Source organism: Acanthochromis polyacanthus, chromosome 1 (genome assembly GCF_021347895.1).
Source record: "Acanthochromis polyacanthus isolate Apoly-LR-REF ecotype Palm Island chromosome 1, KAUST_Apoly_ChrSc, whole genome shotgun sequence".
NCBI classification, from domain to species: Eukaryota; Metazoa; Chordata; class Actinopteri; family Pomacentridae; genus Acanthochromis; species Acanthochromis polyacanthus.
The window spans coordinates 35280185-35307554 of NC_067113.1; the positions used below are offsets into that span (position 1 = coordinate 35280185).

The following is a 27370-nucleotide window of genomic DNA, read 5'->3' on the forward strand; positions in this document are numbered from 1 at the left end:
GCTGCATCTTTGTGTGGCGGTTGAGTCCAGAGTTGACCATCAGGATGAGGCAGCGACTCGCCGACCTGCCACCCGCCAGCTCCGCCCCCAACTCCCAGAATGCACCTCAGCAGAAAGCCGTGAAGCTCAGGTAAACATCAGCTGACGACACGTTTTACCTAAAAGAGGAATAAATCTGTGGAAACAACTCTGGAAACTTGATGTTTGATTCTTTTAGCGGCAGAGAAACGTCAGCTCCTCGAGTCGTCACGATGTCATCTGACAGCGACAAGGAGGAAGAGGAGGAGGAAGACGAGGAAGGGGAGGAGCTCGGCAGTCCTTATATGGTCACAACAGGACGTCTGGAGGAGGAGACAGGTCTGTTACCATGGTTACACAGTGTCTTAAAGATACGGTCACATTTCTGGTCAGTGTTTTCCCCTTAAAAGCGAATTTCTATTGCAAGTAATATAAAAAAACTAAGCAATTGTAAGTTGGAAGACAGTAAGAACAAGAAACTACAAAATCACAGCAACTCAACCAGTAAAAATTATTATTAAATCATTCATTTAGTTGTTAAAACTGATTGCAGTTCTGTCAATTTGAACGTGAATCATACCTGTGAACAGTTAAACACTGAATGGAAACAGGAAACTCACCTCAAAGTCGTGTGTCTTCCCCTGACGCAAAGCAGAACAGGAAGTTTTTTGGCTCTTGATTGCATTAATTATGTTTACACTGATGATAAAGTTGTGTTTGTGTTTTTTTCTCTTAGAAACGAAGGATGAGACGTTCAGCAGAGACAACAGAACGGTAAACAGACTTTAACCGGCTGTTTTTGTTTTATTATCAGCCTGAAACTGTGATTTTCTTTTTCATTCTTCTGTTTTAGATATTAAACACAAACATTTACATATTAAAAACATGAATCACTATATATTATGTACATATCAAAACAAAAATTAAACCAAGCCACTTTATTCAGTCATTAATCATCAAACACAGCCTGTTTTAGCAGCAGAATATATACTATAAAATTTGGGGTCACTCAAGCAAATACATGTTTTCCGTGAAAACTCCCACTTTTATCCATGTGCTAACATAACTGCACAAGGGTTTCTAATCATCAATGAGCTTTTCAGCACCATTAGCTAACACAATGTACCTCTGTACCCCTATGGAGATATTTCATTAAAAATCAGCTGTTTCCAGCTATAATAGTCATTTACCACATTAACTATGTCTACACCAACCTGTCCAGGGTGTCCCTGCCTTCGCCCGAGTCAGCTGGGATAGGCTCCAGCGCTCCCGCGACACAAGTGAGGATAAATTCAATTCAATTCAATTCTTTATTTATATAGCGTCAATTACAGTCAACTCGTCTCAAGACGCTTTACAGAACCCAAATGCCTGACCCCCAGAGCAAGCCCAAAGGCGACCAGTGGCAAGGAAAAACACCCTTTATACAGGGAAGAAACCTCGAGCAGAACCCGGCTCTATATAGGGGGACCCATCTGCCTGCTGGCCGGGCGGGTTGAGAAGGACAGAAGAGGGCAAGGGGGAGGGATGGGAGAAGAGGGAGGGGTGGGAAAGCAAGGAAAACACAACACACTTTGGATACATGCATGACAGGATATGTGACACAGACAAAGTATAAGCTAACATTGAAAACTGACTCATAGTTTACTCTGATGATGTACGGCTCTGACATTAAACATACTCCATATATAGCTAGCAGTAAAATTCAAAGTATGTAAGTTAGCATAACAGTATAGTGAAGGCAATGCAGAGTTGACTGGTGAAAGGGAGTTGGAAAAGCAGAGGGCTGGAGGAAGGTCAGCAGCAGCTCCCACAGTGGACATGATGGAGACTGGACCAGCTGGTGGAACATCAACCGCAGATCTGAAGCATCCAGCTCTGGGACCAGGGAACTCGGAGAAATAGCACAGGGGGAAACAGAGTGAATGTACTGCAATAACGGTATACATATTAAATGTAAAGGTAGATAGAGAAGGGCTCAGTGCGTCAAGAAAAGTCCGCCAGCAGCCTAGGCCTATAGCAGCATGACTAGAGGCAGAACGAAGGGACGTCCAAGAAGGAGTCAGCTGTGCAAATGAAGACACAAGCCGAACCCTGTGGGTCACCCAGTCAGCCCCAACTATAAGATTTGTCAAAAAGGAACTTTAAGCCTGGTCTTAAAAATAGAGAGGGTGTCTGCCTCCCGAACCCAAACTGGGAGCAGGTTCCACAGGAGAGGCGCCTGATAACTGAAGGCTCTGCCTCCCATTCTACTTTTAGAAATTCTAGGAACAACAAGTAAGCCTGCTTGAGAGCGAAGAGTTCTACTAGGATAATAAGGTACTATCAGATCTTTAAGATATGATGGAGATTGGTTATTAAGAGCTTTATATGTCAGAAGAAGGATTTTAAATTCTATTCTGGATTTAACAGGAAGCCAGTGAAGAGAAGCAAGTATAGGGGAAATATGATCTCTTTTGCTAACTCCTGTCAGTACTCTCGCAGCAGCGTTTTGGATCAACTGTAGATGTTTGAGAGAACTATTTGGACAACCCGATAATAAGGAATTGCAATAGTCAAGCCTGGAAGTAACAAAAGCATGAACTAATTTTTCTGCATCACTCTGAGACAGAATGTTCCTGATTTTTACAATATTACGCAGGTGAAAAAAGGAAGTCCTACAGACTTGCTTTATGTGTGAGTTAAAGGACATGTCCTGGTCAAAAATAACTCCAAGATTCCTCACAGTAGTACTGGAGGCCAATGTGATGCCATCCAGAGTAACTATTTGCTTTGAAAGCGAGTTTCTAAGATGTTTGGGGCCAAATACAATGACTTCAGTTTTGTCTGAATTTAGCAGTAGGAAGTTAAAAGTCATCCAGGTTTTAATGTCCTTAAGACAATCTTGCAGTCTAGCTAACTGATCAGTTTCATCTGGCTTCATAGATAAATACAATTGTGTGTCATCTGCATAACAATGGAAGTTAATACAATGCTTCCTAATAATATTGCCTAAAGGAAGCATGTATAATGTGAAAAGTATCGGTCCTAAGACAGAACTCCATGATTAACTTTAGTATGCTAGTTATTGTTGACATGCACAAACTGGAACCTATCTGATAAGTAGGATTTAAACCAGTCCAGTGCTGTCCCTTTAATGCCAATTGAATGTTCTAGACGCTGTAATAAAATGTTGTGGTCGATTGTGTCAAACGCTGCACTAAGATCTAACAAAACAAGTATAGAGACTAGTCCATTATCTGATGCTATGAGAAGGTCATTAGTTTCACTAGAGCTGTTTCTGTGCTATGATGCACTCTGAAGCCTGACTGAAACATTTCAAACAAATTATTCCTTTGTAAGTGTTCACATAATTGATTTGCAACTGTTCTTTCCAGAATTTTAGAGAGAAATGGTAGGTTGGATATCGGTCTATAGTTAGCTAACACATCTGGATCTAAAGTGGGCTTTTTAAGCAAAGGTTTGATGACAGCAACCTTAAAAGCCTGTGGTACATAGCCTGTTACTAGAGAGAGATTAATCAGATCTAACATTGAAGAATTAATTAAAGGTAAAATCTCCTTGAAGAGTCTAGTTGGGATAGGATCTAAAAAGCATGTTGATGGTTTGGATGTAGAAACTGTTGAAATTAGTTCAGAGAGACATATAGGAAGTGAAGAATTCTAAATATTCATCAGGTCTAACAGCCAATTCAAAGCATCTGTGACATTTGTAGGAAGGGCCAGATTAATTTATCTCTAATCATAACTATTTTATGTGTAAAGAAGCTCATGAAGTCGTACTGGTTAAAGCTAAAGGAATACAAGGTTCAACAGAGCTCTGACTCTTTGTCAGCCTGGCTACAGTGCTAAAGAGAAACCTAGGGTTGTTCTTGTTCTCATCTATTAAAGATGATATAAGTTGTCCTGGCATTACGTAAGGCTTTTTTATAGATTTACTAGACTATTTTTTCCAATGCCACATACACTTCCTCTGAATTAGTGGATACCACTTTCTTTCCAGCTTTCGGGATGCCTGCCTTTAAAGTCCCGCAGCTGGGAATTATACCAATGGAGCAAGTCTTCTCTGAGATATAACTTTTTTTTACAGGTGCAACACTATCAAGAGTTGTACGCAGTGAGGCTGAAGCATTATTAACATAATAATCCACTTCTGTGGGGTAAAATAATAATAATTGCCTTCTGATTATCAGTAAATGTTGCTGAAGTAAACAGTGAGGGTATTATTTCCTTAAATTTAGATACTGAATTGTCAGACAAACACCTACTGTAATGATATTGTTCTCAGCTGCTAAACAATCCTTTACTTTAAATTGAAATGTTATCATAAAATGGTCAGAAAGAAGAGGGTTCTGGGAAATACTGTTAACTCTTCAATTTCTATGCCATAAGTCAGGACAAGGTCAAGAGTGTGATTAAAACTATGAGTTGGTTTATTTACATGTTGAGAAAACCCAATTGAGTCTAATAATGAATTAAAAGCTGTTGTAAGGCTGTCGCTGTCTTGTCAACATGAATGTTAAAGTCACCCACAATAATAACTTTGTCTGAACTGAGCACTAATTCAGATAAAAAGTCTGAGAATTGAGATAAAAACTCAGAATAAGGAGCAGGAGGACGATATATAACAACAAATAAAACTGGTTTCTGAGCTTTCAAATTTGGATGAGACTTGAGATTTTCAAATGAGCTGTAATCAGGTTTAGGCCTCTGGTTCAATTTTAAACTAGAATGGTAGATTGCTGCTACTCCTCCTCCTCGGCCTGTGATTCGAGGAATATGACAGTTAATATGACTAGGGGGAGTTGATTCGTTTAGGCTAACAAATTCTTCCTGCTGCAACCAGGTTTCAGTCAAACAGAACAAATCAATCTGGTGATCAGTTATCAACTCATTTACTAGCAGAGATTTAGACGAGAGAGATCTAATATTTAACAGACCACATTTAATTTTCCTGTCTCTGTGTTCTGTTGAAATAGTGGTATTAATTTTTATTAATTTTTTGTATATTTTTGATTTGTGTAATTTATTGAATTTTGGTGGTCGGGGAACAGACACAGTCTCAATAAAGTTAACTGAATTACTGGAGGTGACAGCTGTGAGGAAACTGCAGAGAGGTGTATAAGACTACAGCTCTGCATCCTGGTCTTAACTCTGGTTGTCATGCTTTAGGAGTACTAATAAAATCAGCCATATTCCTAGAAATGAGAGCTGCACCAGCCAAAGTGGGATGGATGCCGTCTCTCCTAATCAGACCAGGTTTTCCCCAAAAAGAGCTCCAATTATCAATAAAGCCCGGACGTCGTTTGATGGACACCACATAGACAACCAGCGGCGAAACGAACGACATGCGGCTAAACATGTCATCGCTGGTCAGATCAGGCAAGGGTCCAGAGAAACTACAGAGTCCGACATGGTTTTGGCGAAAGTACACACCGATGCCACGCTAATTTTGGTGACCTTCCGATTGGCGTAACCGGGTGTCGTTACCGCCGACGTGAATAACAATCTTACTATATTACGATTATCTTTAGCCAGCAGTTTCAAATTTGCTTCTATGTCACCCGCTCTGGCCCCTGGAGGCATTAACTATGGTCGCTGGTGTCGCTAGCTTCACGTTTCTGAACTATGGAGCTGCCAATGATCAGAGTTGGTTTCTCAGCGGGTGTGTCGCTGAGCGGGGAAAAAACGATTAGAAACATGAAGCGGTTTGGTTGAGCCGGGACAGCAGGCTTGAGTTTAGGACTGTTTTTCCTACGAACTGTCCCCATCCACCCGGCTGTTCGGGCGCTGCTAAGGACGGCTAACAGTATGCTACACTAGCTAAGCTATTGCGGTCCGCACCGGCTAAGGGGGCCTGGCTAGCTGCTAGCTGGGTTATTTTCCCATGGTGCGGAGCCGCGATTCCAATTCGGAGAGCTCGCCTCCAGAACTACAAAAAGGCTGCAACTTATTACACATATCGTTATCACTAAAGGAGGCAGAGGAATAACTAAACATGTGGCACACTGAGCAGGAGAGGGAGAGGAAGAGGCAGAAGCAGAAGCCATGCTAACAACACGACACAGTGCTGAAACAGGAAATGACGCAATACGCTCACCGTAACGTCAGACGTCGCCGGACATAGGATCATAAAGCGGTGTATAAGAGAATGGATGGATGGACTATGTCTAGACTGGATTTATCATTCATTTAATGGTGTAAGAAACTGCTTTTCTTTCAAAAATAAGAACATTTCTAAGGGACCCAAAGTTTTGAACGGTGGTGTAGATGTACAGATTAGTTCATTAAAATGGATAAATTAACTTGAGGGCTATCATTGATTTTTGTTATTATAAATTCATACATTTTTTTTTCTTTAAGTCTGGAGAAGTTGCCTTGAAGACAGATTTGCTTAATAAAGACGATGGAAACCTGTTGAGAACCTTCATAAAACCATTTTAATGCTTTGGTGTTGCCTCAGGAGACGTTGGTGGGTCGACTTCCTCGCCGTCGCTGTCCAGGAGAACGGGCAGCCGCTGATAAGTCCTGATGGTGAAGTCCATGTTGGACCTGAGGATGCTGGACTCGTTTTGTCCTGGATGAACAGGAGGAGCAGCAGCTGGAGCAGGGCGAGGTCAATAAACCGATTATTCCTCTGGAGACCAAAGCATTTAGAAAACGTGATTGTAGAGATGAGCTGAATGCGGCTGTCCTGTTCATACCAGGTGAAGACACGCCCCTCGACAAAACCCACTCCCCCAGCCAGAAGAGAAAGGGGTCAGAGTGGGGAGGCGGGGCTTCACAGGACCAATCAGGAGCTAGGAAGTACTGTCAGCCTGCAGGTCACCACAAGCATGGGTAAGAAGATCACCTGAAGACCATGATGTGGCTCTGAAAGAGTTTAGAAGAACTTCTTAGTTGTGGAGTTGATGTTAATGGTTCTGTCCGTTCAGGCGGATGACGAGACAAGGACCAATCAGAGGCCGGACTTCATTCTGCTGTCCAATCAGAGCCCAGACAGGGAGGACCCGGTGCCTGTATCCTGACCAATGGGAGGACAGAGTAAGCCTGGCAGGCAGGTAGAACTGTTTCCTGTCCGAGTTCAGGCACGTCTATGAAAGCATCACCTTGTAAACCCCACCTCTAATACAAACTCCGCCCCTACTGTGCAGTGAGTTCCAGGTGAAGGAGGCATGTCCTGCTGCTGCAGGTGGAACGACAGGACAAACCAGTCCAGACAGCGGCTGTTTCGCTGGGATTCAACTCCAGACTGTCAGTCCAGACAGACCTGCAGGTGACGGTGAGCCCAGTCAGAGGGGCTTAGTAGAATGGATTACTGGTCTCTTGTCATCAGTCTCATCTCTTCTTCTTGTGTCTGTCAGATTCGGAGCCCACAGAACCGCTCAGTATGGATGGAAACTCCTCTGAGCTGGACATGGAGGAGAGGACGATGAAGGGAGGAGGACAAGGAGGTGGAGAGGAACAGAAAATCTCAGCTCGTCGTCAGACTTCCAGACCAGGAGGCGTTTCTGAAGGAGCACTTTGTCACACTGGCTGACCGCTCAGTGTCAGGTCTGCAACACAACTCAACCATCAGCAAACCATCAACGCCACAAACACAACCATCAACACCGACAACCAACCATCAACACCATCAACCAACCATCAACACCACCAACACAACCATCAACACCACCAACACAACCATCAACACCACCATCAACACCATCAACACAACCATCAGCACCACCAACACAACCATCAACACCACCAACACAACCATCAACACCACCATCAACACCATCAACACCACCAACACAACCACCAACACCACCATCAACACCATCAACACCACCAACACAACCACACACCATCAACACACCAAACATAACACCACCAACACAACCATCAACACCACCAACACAACCATCAACACCACCATCAACACCACCAACACAACCACCATCAACACCATCAACACAACCATCAACACCACCACCACAACCTCCAACACAACCATCAACACCACCAACACAACCATCAACACCACCATCAACACAACCATCAACACCATCAACACAACCTCCAACACAACCATCAACACCACCAACACAACCATCAACACCACCAACACAACCATCAACACCACCATCAACACAACCACCAACACCATCAACACAACCACCAACACCATCAACACAACCACCAACACCATCAACACAACCACCAACACCATCAACACAACACCAACACCACCAAAACAACCATCAACCACCAACACAACCATCAACACCATCAACACCACCAACACAACCACCAACACCACCATCAACACCATCAACACAACCATCAACACACCAACACAACCATCAACACCACCAACACACCATCAACACCATCAACACCACCAACACAACCACCAACACCACCATCAACACCATCAACACAACCATCAACACCACACCACAACCTCCAACACAACCATCAACACCACAACACACCATCAACACAACCACCAACACCATCAACACAACCACCAACACCATCAACACAACCACCAACACCATCAACACAACCACCAACACCATCAACACAACCACCAACACAACCATCAACACCACCAACACAACCATCAATACAACCATCAACACCACCAATACAACCAACACAACCATCAACACCACCAGCACAGCCGCTGCAAGTTAAGACAAAATGTATCAAACACCCGTGTCATCTTCAGTACAATCCTGGTTCTTTACAATGAAATATGTCCCAATGTGTGGTTTACAGGAAGTCCAAGCAGAGCTTCTCATAGTTCCAGTGAGAGTCTCAGCATTCTCCTCCAGATTCCTCTCCCAAGAACTCATCCACAAGGTAAACACCAAATCCCACACTGATCAGTAATAATCAGTCAGCACAATCACTCATCATCTGAACCCTCAGACACAGTTATGAGACAACCAGGCCAAAAATGATTAAACACCACAGATGTGTCTCTTTAGCTAGGTATTCAAAGAAAGAAGCTTAGTCAACGCCGTTCAGTGAATGTTCCTCAGCTGACATGAAATCCTTATAGCTGCATTGCTGTTGAATAGCTTTCCTTCTCTTTCTTTTGTCCTAGCCGAACTGTGCTTCCTCTTCCATCTCGGAACACTGGGGGAGGCGAAGGGGAGGCAAAGGCCCGTCCTCTGGTGTCCGAGGTCCGACCTCTGATGGATGAGAACCACACCAAGACCCAGGATAGGAAGGTGTCCTGGAACCAGGACCAAATCCAAAAACAGAACGAGGACCAGAACCTCTCACTTCATGACCAATGTAAAGTCTCAGAATATAAACCTATCAGGACCAACACCTAATCACATTCAGAACCAGACCCAGCAAGGTCCAGACAGTTCCAGAGCAGGTAGAGGAGGAAAGCTCCTTGTGTCTGCAGGCCATATCGGCCCTCGCCACTCGAAGAAGAAGTTCAAACTGCTGTGGAGTCCAGGAGGAACCTGGGCCCAACAGCCCAGGGCCATTGCATCCCATATCAAATCTCCTCCACTGGACTTCGGAAGGCTCAGTCAGTCCACAGTCTTCTGAGTGAAGCAGGTAACACTCCTACCCCCACAGACATGAACGTAGACTGTAACACAGTGATGATGAACTGTCCAAACAAAACTTAAGACTTACTTAAAGGACCAACGACTAGTCATGGAGCTTGTGTTGAAGGATGTCGACTTGACTTGAAGGACTTTTTTCCAACCTTTTCTGAACAGACTTAGGACTTGTCTTAGAGGACTTTTGACATGTCTTAAAAGCTTTATCTCTAAAGATCTTAAGATTTGTTGTAAAGGACTCTTGAAGGACTTTGGACTTGTCTTGGATGATGTATGCTCTTATCTTTAAAAGAACTTATGCTTCAGATTTTAGATTTTTCTTAAAGGACATTAAACTTGTCTCTGATAACTTTGCACTTACCTGGACTTCTCTAGGAAGACTTTCAAATTGTGTCAAAGGACTTTGTCCTTGTCGTGAAGGACTTGTCTTGGAGGACTTAAGTCCTTTGTGTTTGGAAGTCCAAAGTCTATCAAGATAAGTCTTTCATGACAGTCACAGTCTCTGAGGATTTTGACTTTTCTTGGAGGACTTTGAATAACGTTCTCTCTCATTCCGTCAGGTGACCTTTCTGTATCCCAGGTGACTCTCGGTCCATCCCAAAAGAGGTCCCCCTCAGCTGCTCCTCCCTCTCAGCGTCCCACCCCCCCCCTCTTCCCCAGACGCCCCCATCCACAGGCTGCCCCCCAGAAAACCACCCCGCCTCCCGCGGTCCCCCAGCGGAAACAGCCACTACAACCTGGCTGGCCAATGACAACCGAGGAAGTCTTCTTCTTCTCTGTGATGCAACATCGTCGCGCTCCTACATGAGCCCCACGGCCAGCTCCATGGCAAAGATGTCCCGCTCTGTCTCCGTGGGCGATGGCCTCAACGTGGAACCCAGTGATGAGCCTGCAGTGATTCACTGTCGTCCGGTGTAACCTCCTCCTCCTCCTCCTCTCAGGTCAAGACACTCCTGTCGCTGCTGTGGTGCCATCCACACACGGCTCTGACCACGCCCCCTCATGCTGCTGTAGTCCCCTGTTGTTGTCTCTTCATGCCCTCCTCATCTTCATCTCTGGGTAACCATAGTAACCAGACGGTCCCTCCCCCCAGAGGTTCTCCAGTCCCGTGTCCCGGCAACAGCAGGCCACTGCCAGACAAACCCTCACTCGCCTCCTTCTCGCCTTCCTCCAAGCCGGCTGCGTCCTCGTCTTCCTCCTCATCGTCACGGCCTCCTCCGGTCTCATCTCCCCCCTGACCTCCCCCTCGGCAGGAGGAGGAGCCTCAGACGCCTGCAAGCAGCAGCATAGGGCGGACGGATGATGCAGGTTTGGACTCTCATCCCTCCTCTTCATCCCTTCATCCTGTCATCTGTCCTGGCTCGGCCTCTCATCTCACCCTCCCTCCTCCTCCTGTCCTCTGTAATGGGTGAGACCTTTCACTCCTCTGTCCTCCTTTTTATTTTCTGTTGTCTTGTCTTTCTCGCTCCTTCCATCAGATCAGTGCCTTTGTAGCAGGGAGGGTTTTTTGTTTTGCTCAGATTTGAATCCAAGTATTTTAATATTTAGTAGCTGCTGATACCAACTCCCAATTCGATCCATTATTCCCTACATAATATTCACCTCAGTAGACCTAATGCTTTCAACCGAATAGCTCTGAAACAAATTGATGAAAAATGAACTGCTGTATTCACCAGTCAGGAACAGTGTTGTTAAAACTCCCAAAGGACTCCTGTCTGAAATGTAGTTGTTAGAGGGTAAATGTAGCGATAGAGGGTAAATTGGTATTAGAGGATAAGTGTGGTTAGAGAGTAAATGTGGTATTAGAGGGAAATGTAGCGTTAGAGGGTAAATGTGGTATTAGAGGTAATGTGATGTAGAAGGTAAGTGTAGTTTTAGATAGTAGGGTGTATCATGTCTTTACAAGCTCCAAAAGATGGAGAATCTTGTGTTCTTATTTCCATGTTAGAAAATCTATTGTAGATCAGCTGTAGTACCTGGTTGTTCACCAGGTGGAGCTCTTACTGATTCACAGGATCAGGTTTAGATTCAGGTAAAAAAAAAAAAAGTCTTGATCTGCCTCATCTTGGAGATCAGATCTAGTTGTAATTTAACATAATGTTATTGTTTAAATTTGAAAAACTGCTCAGGAACCTCTGCTCTCTCTCTGTCTCTGTGCAAGCAGCCAATCAGCATCGACACCTGCAGGGCTCTGGCCAATGAGCTGCAGAGCTGCTTTAAGAGAGCGACACACCTGTAACAGGAAGGTAAGAATGTGACGCTGCATTACAGTCTGTGATGATCAGTTAGCTACAAGCAGCTGATTTCAGCTCATTTAACCGGCATAGAAGGAGACCTTGGTCAAAATTTGTAAGAAATAAATGACTGAACTTATCATCTGGGGTGTCAACATGAGCCCGCGGCCAAAGCTGGCCCTCCAAAGGGTCCAAGTGTGAAAATTACAGAGCAGATATTACTGCAGATTGTAAATTTTAAAATTATAAATTTAAAATAATTTCTAGACAAGTTGTTTTGATCATAAAGTAAATACTGTAATGCTATATGTTCTTTGTTCTTGTGTCTCATTTTGTAATATTTGTTTCATTTTTTGTTGTTTATTTTTTTGTCTGACGTTTGTCATTTGTCTATGTTTTTGTCATTTTGTGTTTCCTTTTTGTCTCCCTTGTGTTTTTGTCTAATTTTTGTCATTTTGTGTTTTGCTTTGTCGTTTTGTGTTTTTTTTTGTCTTGCTTGTGTTGTTTAGCTATTTTTTGTCTTTTCTTTTCCTGTTTTGGCCATTTTTTGTCTCATTTTTGTCATTTGTGTATCTTTTGTCTTTTTTGTCTATTTTTTGTTGCTTTGTTACTTTTTTATAGCTGCAGCTAACGAGCCTCGATAATCGTCAAGCATTAACGGCATCAAAAGGGAAGTGAGCGCGCAATGTAACAGAAATCATCATCCCGACTGGAGCGCGGAACATTGACGGACATCGGCGCTGCATTGTGCATGTATTATGTATACACGATGCAGTGCGGATGTCGCAATCTATCCGCTAAACACACGCGATGTCAGCGGTTTACATCTGCGCTTGCCATCGTGCATACATAATATGTGCGCTGATGTCCGTCCGTGTTCCGCGCTCCAGTTGGATGATGATTTCTGTTGCATTGCGCGCTCACTTCCACTTTTGATGCCGTTTAATGCTTTGACAATTACTCGAGGCTTCGTTAGCTGCAGCCCTACTTTTTTATCATTTTTTGTCTCGTTACATGTCGTTAATCTCATTTTCGTCATTTTGTTTCTTGCTCTTTTCGTTTTGTCTCATTTTTGCAGTATTTTGTCTTGTTTTTGTATTTTTTTTTTTTGTCTGACTTGTGTTATTTTGATCATAAAGGACAATCCTCTATCATTCGGGTCCAGGTACTAGTGACTAAAAGTTTTCTGCCGTTTTGTAGATAAACTGTGATCTGTAGGTTGTAATGTGGAAACAATGAACTGAAGCTGAATGTTGTTAAAGCTGATTTTTTTCTTAATAAATTTCAGGTTGTTCATGATGTTTTGTAAAAAGATCATTCCTTAAATGGGGACATTTTTTAAATGTAGTTTTTGCACTAATTGTAAAGGAAACATTAGGAGTTGTTGGTTATTCATAGGTTCTTATGCTGTGATTTTCAGTGATCACTGGAGATCAGACTGGGCTTAATATTTCGCCTGAACTAAGATCAGTCTGACACTCTGATCTACTGGATTCATTTCTGAAGCTCACCTCTATCCTCCTCCAGGTGAGCGGCTCCTCTGCTGATGACTCACCCCTTGAACAGCATCAGATGTCCCTCTCCTATCAGAGGCCTTCCAGGCGATGAAGGGCAGAGTTAGACTCTCTGCCCGCTGAGCTCGCCGAGCATGCTGGAGTGGAGGGGGGGCTGGGAGGGGTGGGGGGAGGTGAAGACGGCGGCACTGCTGGAGGAATACTCCCTGCTGCTGCTGCAGGCCGTCCACGGAGGATCAGCAGCTCCACATGAGGAGCTGAGCCTCCTCCTCATTCCTTCATCCACTCCGCTGCTGCTGACAGGAGATCAGCGACTCCCAATGATCTTCAATCATCCGCTCCTCCTCCTCCTCCTGCTGGAGTTTTAATGTTACACTACAGAGGAGATGCACACTGATACTCCTCTTCATCCTGAACTCCTGCTCCTCTTCTCATCCCGTCCTACCTTCAGTTATTCCTCATGTATCTTCTAAATGCAGCAGTAAACATCAGGAAGTACAGCCTTTACGTTCAGTGATTCTGAATTGTGCCCCTGACAGGGTAACAGATTACTTGCTAGTTGAACACAGAGTATTTGCTCTGATGTCAAATTCAAAACTACAGTTTGGATTTACTACGTTAAAACTACATTCTCTACAACAGGAACTAAATACATACAGGTGGTCTCAACTTACGTTGGACTTCTGCTCCTACGGATCGCTGTTAGTCGGATCTCTGGTGAAAATGTAAACAAAGCCATTATGCTGCATCACGATATCAATCAGTTTTTTTGGTAAAGTCATGAATAAAACCATTTTCCATGCATGTTTGAGTCGTTTTACAAGAAGATAAATAGAATAATGTCACTGTTTTACAACTTGATCTACTTGATCACTCTTAGGAGCAATAATGAAGGGCAAAAAAGGTTAGTGAATGGAGCTCAGTCATGTGGCGTACAACCAGCAGATGTAAACAAAACCGTCTTATAGCACCGCGTGACAACGTATCATCCGCTCCACTAACCAACCAGCTCCAATGTAACAATGAAATGCCGAGGTCGAGGACGAATAAACCAAGGACTCCCTCTACTACAAAAGTTATTGCACCTTTCTTAATAGTTCATATATTTGCCCAGACTGGAATTCATCTGGGTCAGCCAGGTATTTTGGTCATCCAGATGTTCATCGTGCTTCTACTGTCACCGACTGCTTGGTCAAATGGAACTTTGGATGTTAGGTTCTCAGCTCAGAAGCTGTAAGGTCTTAGTGCTATGAAATAACATGTTGTGAATTAGTGCTGTCGAAATAACGTGATCATCACACTCCTACCTCCGTACTTCACTGTCAGGACCATGCATTCACTGTAGTATAATGGTCTTCATCTGACCAAAGAATTAAATTTCAATTCAATTCAGTTTTTTATATATAGCGCCAATTACAGGTCAAATAGTCTCAAGACGCTTTACAGAACCCATATGCCTGACCCCCAGAGCAAGCACGAATGTTCTCCAACATCCATCAGGCTTCTTCTCATGTTCTTCAGCAAACTTACATCTGGCAGTTTAGTTCTGGTCCTCCGTCCATAGAGGTTGATGTTCTGAAGGTTCCTTCACACTGTCTGAGCTTCACACTAACTCTGGTTTCCATGGAGAACCCCTGAACCAAGTCTGAAGCAGCTGATGTCTGTTTTTACATCTGGATGGAGAAAGTAGTTCACTGACTGTGGAGTCATTTTAGGAGCTCTGATTAGTGCAACTATGACTCCTTCTAGACCTCCTGATTAGTGGAACTATGACTCCTTCTAGACCTCCTGATTAGTGGGACTATGACTCCTTCTAGACCTCCTGATTAGTGGAACTATGACTCCTTCTAGACCTCCTGATTAGTGGAACTATGACTCCTTCTAGACCTCCTGATTAGTGGAACTATGACTCCTTCTAGACCTCCTGATTAGTGGAACTATGACTCCTTCTAGACCTCCTGATTACTGCTGACTCTGAGCTTCACTGGTTTTTAGTTCATCTTCTTGGATCTTTTTCCGTCTTTGCTGAGTCTCTCAGTCTGATTTTTCACTTCCTGTCTTCTGTTCTTTTCACACATGGAACCTAAACCTGGATAGTTTGCAGTAATATCTAGGTTTTTAGATAGACCCAGTCCATAGGTCTAGAACTGAGTAAGTTTTTCTGTTCTCAGCTCAGTTTAGAACCATGTTCATCAGTTAGACTGACTGGAAATCACAGCTGGACTCTTTTGCTGCATAGAGTTTCTACTTTTGGGCCTGAAGTTTCAATATAGTCTTTTTGAAGTCTTTGTTTTCGATTGTTCATCAGAGGAAATACTTGCTGTTCAACTTAGAAGTAATCTGATTACTTTAAGGGAATAAAATTAGAATCATTTTGACATTTCAGTGATATTGCACAGGGCTGTTAAACTGCTGTTTCCTATTCTCTTCTTCCTGTTTGTCTTTCCTATACAGTGTTTTTTGTCTTCTGTGTCTCTAATGTTTTGTCATCTTTCTTTACCCTACTCTAGTCTTATTATTCCTCCACAGATGAAGGATCTGACAGCCATTTTGATTTGCTTCTGTTTTTATTCTCGTCTAAAACTGAATGACTCCTCGAAGCGTTTGGAATTTTTTGAGAAGAATCCTCGTAGGACCTCCAACGTTTTTTACCAAGTCGTTTATGAACAGACGTTTTCTTCTGACTGAACCTGGGGAGTTATTTTTTCTCCACTTCCATTCCCTGGAGTCCTGTCATCTGAAGGATCAATCAGATTGTTTTATTGATTAGCGTTAGATTGTAGAGAAACTTGATCAACGAGCAAACAGCAATACAGACTCTGTGAACAAGCATTTGTTCATTGTTTGGTGTACATTTTCTTGATTTGGTGCTGAGCTGATCTGATAACACTTGTTTGTATTTATTGTGCTGATGAGCTGTTACACTACTGACTCTGCCTGAAACTTGACCGACTCTTTTCTAAACCTCCAGCTGGCATCTGCTCTTTCTTTCACTGGAGGTTCTACGTTTTGAATAATCCTTATTAGAGAAACACTTTGGGGGGTTTGTTGGTTAAATTCGGGGAACTTTGTCGTAACTTTATTCACAAACAGGTCAAAGTTGAGTATGGAATGTTTTTGTCCACATTAAGTAAAACTTTCAGACTACTTCTGTTACTTCCTGTTTCCTCTCCACTGCCGTCTTTCTTTTCACTGAACCTTTTACTCCAACATTTCAAAATAACGATGATGACTACTTTAACAGGTAAACTCCCTGAACCTTCTGAACCCCAAGAAACATTGCAAGTGGGTTTGGTAAAGGTTTATTTATAAAAGTCAATAGAATTACACAATTTTTTCCAAAAATTTTCAACCAAATATTTCGGTTTTTGATGTTTTGGTGTGCTCAATCTCAAGTTTTTTGACCAATTTTGTGCTGTAATATCCCAGATTTTTTATATTTTAGTGCACGACTATTTAGGTTTCTGAACATTTTTGTGTACAAATATGCCAGGTTTTTGATGTTTTGGTGGACTATTATTAAGGGTTTTTTGTTTTGGTGTGCCAATATCATGCTTCTTGACAATTTTTCCCAGTAATATCCAGGTTTTTGGTACTTTAGTGCAGTAATATCCAGTTTTTTTATACATTTAGTGGCATGACTCTTCCGGCTTTTATCATTTTATACACAAATAGCCAAGTTTTTGATATTTTGGTGGACTAATATTTAGGTTTTGGATGTTTTGGTGTGCCATTATCAAAGTTTTTCACAATTTTGTGCAGGAATATTCAGCTTCTTAATATTTCAGTTGGCACTGCTGTTTAGGTTACAGAAGAAGTAGTTTTCCATTGCTTACACTACTATCAACATGACATTTTACCAAATAGCTACATGTCAGGAGTTAATTTTAATTTCACACATGAATTGTTCATAACCCAGTTACCACGGTGATCTCTGTGTGATGAATCTTTTAACTGAACGTATTTCTAGACTTAAGCTACGATTAGGTCCTGGTCCTCTGCCATGTTTTTCCCGTGCATCTCCGTCCGCTTCGGTTAGAAAAATTTTGAAGGTGCGTGGAGCGGAAATTGTCTGCATGGAAAGGCTGCTCGAGGGGGCGTGGGTGTGAAAATTGCACAATTTTTCAGCCACGGAGGCGCACGAACCTCACGGAATCAGTAAGCATAAAACAAGCTTAGTATTTATAGTATGTAAAAGAAAAACCCTCATGAAACAATTTTTGATAGTACTAAGTCGTAATAAAAATACTATAGTCTAAGATAGTATGTCGCATAAATATAATACTTTAGTATGACATGAAAAATATAATAGTTCAGTATTTCGTCTGAAATTTAAGAAAAGCGTCATAGTTTCATAGGTCTTCCGAAGTGCACCAAAATGTAAATGGTTTAGTATGTCGCCAAAATTGACGTTTCTTGTCCATTTTTGGACGACCACACTATGACGTTTTTGTCCATTTTCGGACGATATTCTAAACTGGACGTATTTTGTCCATTTTCAGACGACATACTAAACTACGACATTTTTTGTTCTTTTTCGGACGAAATACTAAACCGATTTTTTTTGTCCATTTTCAGACGATATACTAAACTGACGTTTTTCTCCATTTTTGGACGACATACAACCATGACGTTCTTGTCCATTTTCGGACAAAAAAATGTTTGTTTTTTGTGCATTTACGACATACTAAACTATGATGTTTTTGTCCATTTTCGGACGTCATACTAATTCTATGACGTTTTTTTGTCCATTTTCGGACAAGATGACGTTGTTGCTCCATTTTGAACGACATACAACAATGACATTTCTGTCCATTTTCGGACAAAAAATTACATTTTTTTCCATTTTCGGACGACATACTAAACTGAAAAAATTTTGTCCCAATTTCAGACGTCATGCTATTCTGTGACTTTTTTTGTCTATTGTCAGACGACATACTAACCCTATGACATTTTTTGTCCATTTTTGGCGACATACTAATTTATGACGTTTTCTGTCCATTTTCGGACAAAAATGACGTTTTTTTGTGCATTTTCAGACGACATACTAAACTATGAAGTTTTTTTCTCCATTTTCGGACGACATTCTAAACTATGACTTTTTTGTCCATTTTTGAACAACATACTAAACTATGACTTTTTTGACCAATTTCGGATGTCATACTATTCTATGTCGTTTTTTGTCCATTTTCGGACGACATAGTAAACAATGATGTTTTTTGTCCATTTTCAGACGACATACAACCATGACATTCTTGTCCATTTTCGGACAAAAAAAATGACATTTTTTGTCCATTTTCAGAAGTCATTCTATTCCATGAGGTTTTTTGTCCGTTTTTCGGATGACATACTATACTATGCACGTTTTTTTGTCCATTTTCGGATGACATAGTAAAACTATGACATTTTTTGGTCCATTTTCGGACGACATATTAACTATGACTTTTTCGTCCATTTTCGACGACATACTAACTATGACTTTTTTTGTCGCATTTTCAGAAGTCATTCTATTCCATGAGGTTTTTGTCCATTTTCGGACCGACATACCTATACTATGACGTTTTTTCTCCATTTTGGATGAGATCCTAACTATGACGTTTTTTGTCCATTTTCGGACGACATACTAACCTATGACATTTTTCTCCATTTTTGGACGAGATACTATACTATGATGTTTTTTGTCCATTTTCGGGCGACGTCTATACTATGACGTTCTTGTCCATTTTCGGACAAAAAAATGACATTTTTTTGTCCACTTTCATGAGGTTCTTGTCCATTTTTGGACAAAATGACGTTTTTTTCTCCAATTTCGGACGACATACTAAACTATGAACTTTTTTGTCCATTTTCGGACGAGATACTATACTATGAGTTTTTTGTCCATTTTCGGGCGACGTACTATACCATGACGTTCTTGTCCATTTTCGGACAAAAATGAACATTTTTTGTCCACTTTCAGACGACATACTAACTATGATGTTTTTTTGACCATTTCGGATGTCATAGTAACAATGATTTTTTTGTCCATTTCAGACGACATACAACTATGACATCTTGTCCATTTTCGGACAAAAAAAAACGACTTTTTTTGTCCATTTTCAGAAGTCTTCTATTCTGAGGTTTTTTTGTCCAATTTCGGACGACATACTATACTATGACGTTTTTTCTCCATTTTCGGACGACATACTAAACTATGACTTTTTTTCTCCGTTTTCGGACGACATACTATACTATGAATGTTTTCTCCATTTTCGGATGACATACTATTCTATGTCGTTTTTTTGTCCATTTTCGGACGACATAGTAAACAATGATGTTTTTTTGTCCATTTTCAGACGACATACAACCATGACATTCTTGTCCATTTTCGGACAAAAAAAACGACGTTTTTTTTTGTCCTTTTTCAGAAGTCATTCTATTCTGAGGTTTTTTGTCCATTTTCGGACGACATACTAATACTATACGTTTTTTTTGTCCATTTTCGGACGACATACTAAACTATGACTTTTTTGTCCATTTTCGGACAACATACTAACTATGACATTTTTTGGTCCATTTTCAGACGACATACTAAACTATGACATTTTTGTCCATATTAGAATAACATTTTTGTCCATTTTCGGATGACATACTAAACTATGACGTTTTTGTCCATTTTCAGACGACATACCAAACCATGATGTTTTTTGTCCATTTTCAGATGACATACTAAACTATGACATTTTTTGGTCCATTTTCGGACGACATACTAAACTATGACCTTTTTGTCCATTTTCAGACGACCATTCTAAACTATGACATTTTTGTCCAATTGGAATAACATTTTTGTCCATTTTCAGATGACCATACTAACTATGACTTTTTTGTCCATTTTCGGAACGACATACTAAACTATGTCATTTTTTTGTCCATTTTCGGACGAAATATTAAATTTATGACGTTTTTTGTCCAATTTCGGACGTCATTCTATTCTATGAGCTTTTTTGTCCATTTTCAGACGACATACAAACATGACGTGTTTTGTCCATTTTCGGATGACATACTAAACTATGACATTTTTTGTCCATTTTCGGACGACATACTAAACTTGACTTTTTTGTCCATTTTCGGACGACATACTAAACTATGACTTTTTGTCCATTTTTCGGACGACATAACGAAACTATGACATTTTGTCCATATTAGAATAGCATTTTTGTCCATTTTCGGATGAAATACTAAACTATGACATTTTTATCCATTTTCAGATGACATACTAACTATGACGTTTTTGTCCATTTTCGGACAAACATACTAAACTATGACGTTTTTTGACCAATTTCGGACGTCATACTATTCTATGACGTTTTTTGTCCATTTTCGGACAACATACTACACTATGACGTTTTTGTCCATTTCAGACGACATACCAAACCATGATGTTTTTTGTCCATTTTTCGATGACATACTAAACTATGACTTTTTTGTCCATTTTTGGACGACATACTAAACTATGACTTTTTTGTCCATTTCGGACGACATACTAAACTGACTTTTTTGTCCATTTTCAGATGACATACCAAACCATGACGTTTTTTGTCCCATTTCGCATGACATATCTAAACTATGAACGTTTTTGTCCATTTCAGACGACATACCAAACCATGACGTGTTTTGTCCATTTTCGGATGACATACTAAACATGACTTTTTTGTCCATGTTTCGGACGACATACTAACTATGACTTTTTTGTCCGTTTTTGGACGACATACTAAACTATGAATTTTTGTCCATTTCCGGACGACATACTGAACTATGTTGTTTTATTATCCATTTTTGGACGACATACTATACTATCACGTTTTTTTGTCCATTTCCGGCGACATACTAAACTATGTTGTTTTAATATCCATTTTTGGACGACATACTATACTATACGTTTTTTTGTCCATTTTCGGACGACATACTAAAACTATGACTTTTTGTCTATTGGATAACTTTTTGTCCATTTTCAGAAGAATACTAAACTATGAACCTTTTTTGTCCATTTTCGGACGACATACTAAACTATGACGTTTTATCCATTTTCGGTACAAGCATAGCTACACGATGACTTTTTTGTCCATTTTCGGACGACATACTAAACTATGACATTTTGTCCATATTAGAATAACATTGTTGTCCATTTTCGAATGACATACTAAACTATGACTTTTTTGTCCCATTTTCGGACGACATACCAAACCATGACGTTTTTTGTCCATTTTCCGCATGACATACTAAACTATGAACGTTTTTGTCCATTTTCGGACAACATACTAAACTGTGGACGTTTTTTGACCATTTCAGACGTCATACTATTCTATGACGTTTTTTGTCCATTTTTCGGACAACATACTAAACTATACTTTTTTGTCCATTTTCGGACGACATCCTAAACTATGACGTTTTTGTCCATTTTCGGACAAACATACTAAACTATGACTTTTTGTCTATTTTCGGACGACTACTATACTATGAACGTTTTTTTGTCCATTTTCGGACGACATACTAAACTATTGACTTTTTTGTCCATTTTCGGACGACATACTAAACTATGACATTTTTGTCCATATTGAATAACATTTTTGTCCATTTTCGGATGACATACTAAACTATGACGTTTTTGTCCATTTTCAGACGACATACCAACCATGATGTTTTTTGTCCATTTTCAGAAGACCATACTAAACTATGACTTTTTTGTCCATTTTCAGATGACATACCAACCATGACGTTTTTTGTCCATTTTCGCATGACATACTAAACTATGACGTTTTTGTCCCATTTTCAGACAAACATACCAAACCATGATGTTTTTTGTCCATTTTCGGATGACATACTAACGATGACTTTTTTGTCCATTTCGGACGACAATAACTAAACTATGACATTTTGTCCATATTAGATAACATTTTTGTCCATTTTCGGATGACATACTACAACTATGACGTTTTGTCCATTTTCAGACGACATACCAAACCATGATGTTTTTTTGTCCATTTTCAGAAGGCATACTAAACTATGACTTTTTTGTCCATTTTCGGACGACATACACACGTGGACAAAATTGTTGGTACCCCCTCAGTTAAAGAAGGAAAAAACCCACAATTCTCACTGAAATCACTTGAAACTCACAAAAGTAACAATAAATAAAAATTTATTGAAAATTAAATAATCAAAAATCAGCCATCACTTTTGAATTGTTGATTAACATAATTATTTAAAAAAACAAACTAATGAAATAGGGCTGGACAAAAATGATGGTACCCATAACTTAATATTTTGTTGCACAACCTTTTGAGGCAATCACTGCAATTAAACGATTTCTGTATTTGTCAATGAGCGTTCTGCAGCTGTCAACAGGTATTTTTGGCCCACTCCTCATGAGCAAACAGCTCCAGTTGTCTCAGGTTTGATGGGTGTCTTCTCCAAATGGCATGTTTCAGCTCCTTCCACATATGTTCAATGGGATTCAGATCTGGGCTCATAGAAGGCCACTTTAGAATAGTCCAACGCTTTTCTCTCAGCCATTCTTGGGTGTTTTTGGCTGTGTGTTTTGGATCGTTGTCCTGTTGGAAGACCCATGACCTGCGACTGAGACCAAGCTTTCTGACACTAGGCAGCACATTTCTCTCCAGAATGCCTTGATAGTCTTCAGATTTCATCGTACCTTGCACACTTTCAAGACACCCTGTGCCAGATGCAGCAAAGCAGCCCCAAAACATTACTGAGCCTCCTCCATGTTTCACCGTAGGGACAGTGTTCTTTTCTTCGTATGCTTGGTTTTTGAGTCTATGAACATAGAGTTGATGTGCCTTACCAAAAAGCTCCAGTTTGGTCTCATCTGTCCAAAGGACATTCTCCCAGAAGCTTTGTGGCTTGTCAACATGCATTTTTGCAAATTCCAGTCTGGCTTTTTTATGAGTTTTTTTCAGCAGTGGTGTCCTCCTTGGTCGTCTCCCATGAAGTCCACTTTGGCTCAAACAACGACGAATGGTGCGATCTGACACTGATGTACCTTGGCCTTGGAGTTCACCTTTAATTTCTTTGGAGGTTGCTCTGGGCTCTTTGGATACAATTCCAACGATCCGTCTCTTCATTTGTCATCAATTTTCCTCTTGGCGGCCACGTCCAGGGAGGTTGGCTACTGTCCCGTGGGTCTTGAACTTCTGAATAAATATGAGCCACTGTTGTCACAAGGAACTTCAAGCTGTTTAGAGATGGTCTTATAGCCTTTACCTTTAAGATGTTTGTCTATCATTTTTTTTTCGGGATGTTCTGGGACAATTCCTCTCCTTCGCTTTCTGTTGTCCATGTTCAGCTGTGGTACACACCTTTTCACCCAAACAGCAGGGTGATCTACTTGTCTCCCCTTTAAATCTGGCAGACTGACGTGATTAGTTGAGTTTCGGAAACACCTCGTGATGTTCAATTAAATGACACACCTGAGTTAATCATGTCACTGCTGGTCAAATAGTTTTTCAATTTTTTATAGAAGGTACCATCATTTTTTGTCCAGGCCTGTTTTCATTTAGTTTTGTTTTTTTATAATAATTATGTTAATCCAGCCAATTCCAAAAGTGATCGGCTGGTTTTGAATTATTTTAAGTCTTCTATAAAATTTTTATTTAATTGTTACTTTTGTGCGTTTTCAAGTGATTTCAGTGGAGAATTCGTGGGTTTTTCCTTCTTTAACTGAGGGGTACCCAACAATTTTGTCCACGTGTGTACTAAACTATGACTTTTTTGTCCATTTTCAGATGACATACCAAACCATGACGTTTTTGTCCATTTTCGCATGACATACTAAACTATGACGTTTTTGTCCATTTTCAGACAACATACCAAACCATGATGTTTTTTGTCCATTTTCGGATGACATCCTAAACCGATGACTTTTTGTCCATTTTCGGACGACATACTAAACTATGACTTTTTTGTCCATTTTTTGGACGACATACTAACATGTTGTTTTTTTTATCCATTTTTGGACGACATAGCTTACTATCACGTTTTTTTGTCCCATTTTCGGATGACATCACTAAACTATGACGTTTTTGTCCCACTTTTCGAACAACATACTAACTATGGTTTTTTTGTCCATTTTCCGACGACATACTAAACTATGACATTTTTGTCCATATTGGATAACATTTTTGTCCATTTTCAGAAGAACATCCTAAACTATGACTTTTTTGGTCCATTTTTGGACGACATACTAAACATGAACGTTTTTATACATTTTCGGACAACAATACTACACGATGACTTTTTTGTCCATCTTTCGGATGAACAATACTAAACTATGTTGTTTTTTTTATCCATTTTTGGACGACATACTATACTATCCACGTTTTTTTGTCATTTTCGGATGACATACTAAACTATATTTTTTGTCCATTTTCGGACACATACTAAATTATGATGTTATTTGTCCATTTTCGGACGAATATTAATTTAATGACGTTTTTTTGTCAATTTCGGACGTCATTCTATTCTATGAGCTTTTTCGTCCATTTTCAGACGACATACCAATCCATGACGTTTTTTGTCCATTTTCGGATGACATACTAAACTATGAATTTTTGTCCATATTAGAATAACACTTTTGTCATTTCCGGGACGACTACTATACTATCCACGTTTTTTTGTCCGTTTCGGATGACATACTAAACATGACATTTTTTGGTCCATTTTTGTGACGACATACTAAAACTATGACTTTTTTGTTCTTTTCGGATGACCACATCCATGACGTTCTTGTCCTTTTCAGACAAAAAAATTAAGTTTTTTTGTCCTTTTCCAGACGACATACTAAACTATGTTGTTTTTTTATTCCATTTTTGGACGAAATACTAATTTATGACGTTTGTGTCCATTTTGGACAACATACTAAATCATGCATGTTTGTCTGTCATTTTTTGTTTTCATTTCCGGATGACCTCGTCAACTACGACGGTTTTTGATCCATTTCGGCCTCAAAAATGACGTTTTTGTCCATTTTCAGAACGCAATACTGAAACTTAGTGATGTTGTTTTTCTCCATTTTCGGAACTGACATTCTAAACTATGACCGTTTATTCTCCATTATCGGGGACGGTCAATACTAATTTACTATGTTGTGTTTTGTCCATTATTCGTCCGACTATTGACAACATTGCTCATAGTTTAGTATGGATGTCAAAAAAATAGATAAAAACATGCATAGTTTAGTGATTGCGTCCAAACTAAACACCGAAATGTCATAATGCTGTTCTCTACTCAAGCTGTCAGGACTAACCAGACGCAAGATCTCCACAGAACGGTTTTTATCTTTATTATTCTCACAGAGGTAACATGACAAGTTTTTAATTCACGACCAATCATTTTTAAACTGAAACATCATCTTCAGTATTCAGCGTTCATGTCTGACTGGAACCACAGAAAGTCCTCGCCACTACCAAAAACAAAAGTCGAGTCTTTATTTTCAGTCCGAGAGTCTGGTTTATCTCTGAGATGACTCTTCTGTCACAGCTGGAACAGCAGGAAGCCGGAAAACAAGCTGAAGTTTCGGTTGTCGTCATAGAGCCGGTAGCTGGCCGGCAAACTGAGGCGGACCCGGTCGCCCTCCTCCAGCTGCAGAGCCATGGCGTTGGACGTGGAGGTGTAGCCGCCATGGTCGTTCAGCTCCAGGTTGAACATGATTGGCTGGTCGTTCCAGTACAGGTACAGACCCATGTAGCCTTTCAGGTAATCTGCTGCTGTGAAGCTGAAGAAGTAAACCCCTCTGACCGGAGCTGTGAAAACGCCTGAAGAACCAACGCATTTATTAGTTACTAAAAACAGCAGAGTACATCAAACACAACAGTTTAAAGACTACTTGGAGTATAAAACAAAAGTAGAAATGACCCAGGAGGTAAAGGTCATATGTGATTTCATTCTTTACACATGAATAGGTTCTTCTCATTTGTGCTAAAGATCTAATAGGTGTGTTTGGCTACATGTAAAATATAATTTCCTATCGTAATTACCTGCATTCTCCTGAATTGAGCACAGAAGCAATGTGTTCCTTATGACAAACAAAAGACTCACAGTCCTCTTCAGAAAGCATAAACAGCAAACAGTGAAGACCATTAATGCGGAATATCACCAGAAATGTCTTTTTTATCACAGTTAAAAAAAAAATCTTCTTAGCTAAACAGCATTGTATTTCCTCCAGATGAGCATTAAAAGAGAAAAATTTTGACAAATGAATGACATAGTGACAAAGATGGAAAAAGATCCAAGAAGATCAACTAAAAACCAGTGAAACACAGTCAAAAAGTAATCAGGAGGTCTAGAAGGAGTCCATAGTACCACTAATCATGGCTCCTAAAATGACTCCACAGACAGTGAAACTACTTCCTCCATCCAGCTGTAAAAACAGACATCAGCTGCTTCAGACTGGGCTCAGGGGTTCTCCAATGGAAACAGAGTTAGTGTGCCAGCTCAGACAGTGTGAAGGAACCTTCAGAACATCAACCTCTGGATGAAGAAGAAAATAAATGTGGTGCTGCCTGCAAGATTACCAACAGTGATGTATGGTCCCTGACAGTAAAGAACGGAGGTGGGAGTGATGAATGGAGCTGCATGAGTGAAAAGGTGTTGGTTCATTTGTAGATGCAGCATGAATGTCCTGTGGATAATCAAAATACTGGCTGATAAGAAGCTGGAAGAAGAGAATATTCCAGCCAGGAGAAATCCAAAGAACACATCAACACAAGAGGTTCACACTAAGACAAAGTAACTAGGACTAGACAGTGCCGAGTCTGACTTGAATCCAATGAAACACCTTTGGGGTGTTTTACCAATGAAAAGTATCAGCATAAACCCATCCCAGCAAAGAACATCTCTCCAGAAATGAGTGGACTGTGGTACTTCCATTATGAGGAGGACTGAGTCCTGTCTTCAACAATACGGTTTTGAAAAAAATCAAAGGTTTGATTTTGAAGGAAGGTGTTCTAACTTAGCTGCACTGAGTTCCT

At 40.5% G+C, this 27370-nt stretch overlaps 1 protein-coding gene across 1 annotated transcript in view; it reads left to right on the top strand.

The window, feature by feature from the left end:
* Window positions 1–11837, top strand: part of mapkbp1 (mitogen-activated protein kinase binding protein 1) — a 41031-nt gene extending 29194 nt beyond the window's left edge. Inside the window, 12 exon segments of the mRNA XM_051946140.1 lie at window positions 2–130; window positions 218–416; window positions 6908–7033; window positions 7035–7078; window positions 7172–7299; window positions 7382–7449; window positions 7451–7571; window positions 8790–8873; window positions 9121–9210; window positions 10179–10492; window positions 10495–10833; window positions 11763–11837. Of these exon segments, the coding sequence (XP_051802100.1) occupies window positions 2–130; window positions 218–416; window positions 6908–7033; window positions 7035–7078; window positions 7172–7299; window positions 7382–7449; window positions 7451–7571; window positions 8790–8873; window positions 9121–9210; window positions 10179–10492; window positions 10495–10833; window positions 11763–11837 (1717 nt within the window).
* Window positions 11838–27370: the final 15533 nt, after the last annotated feature.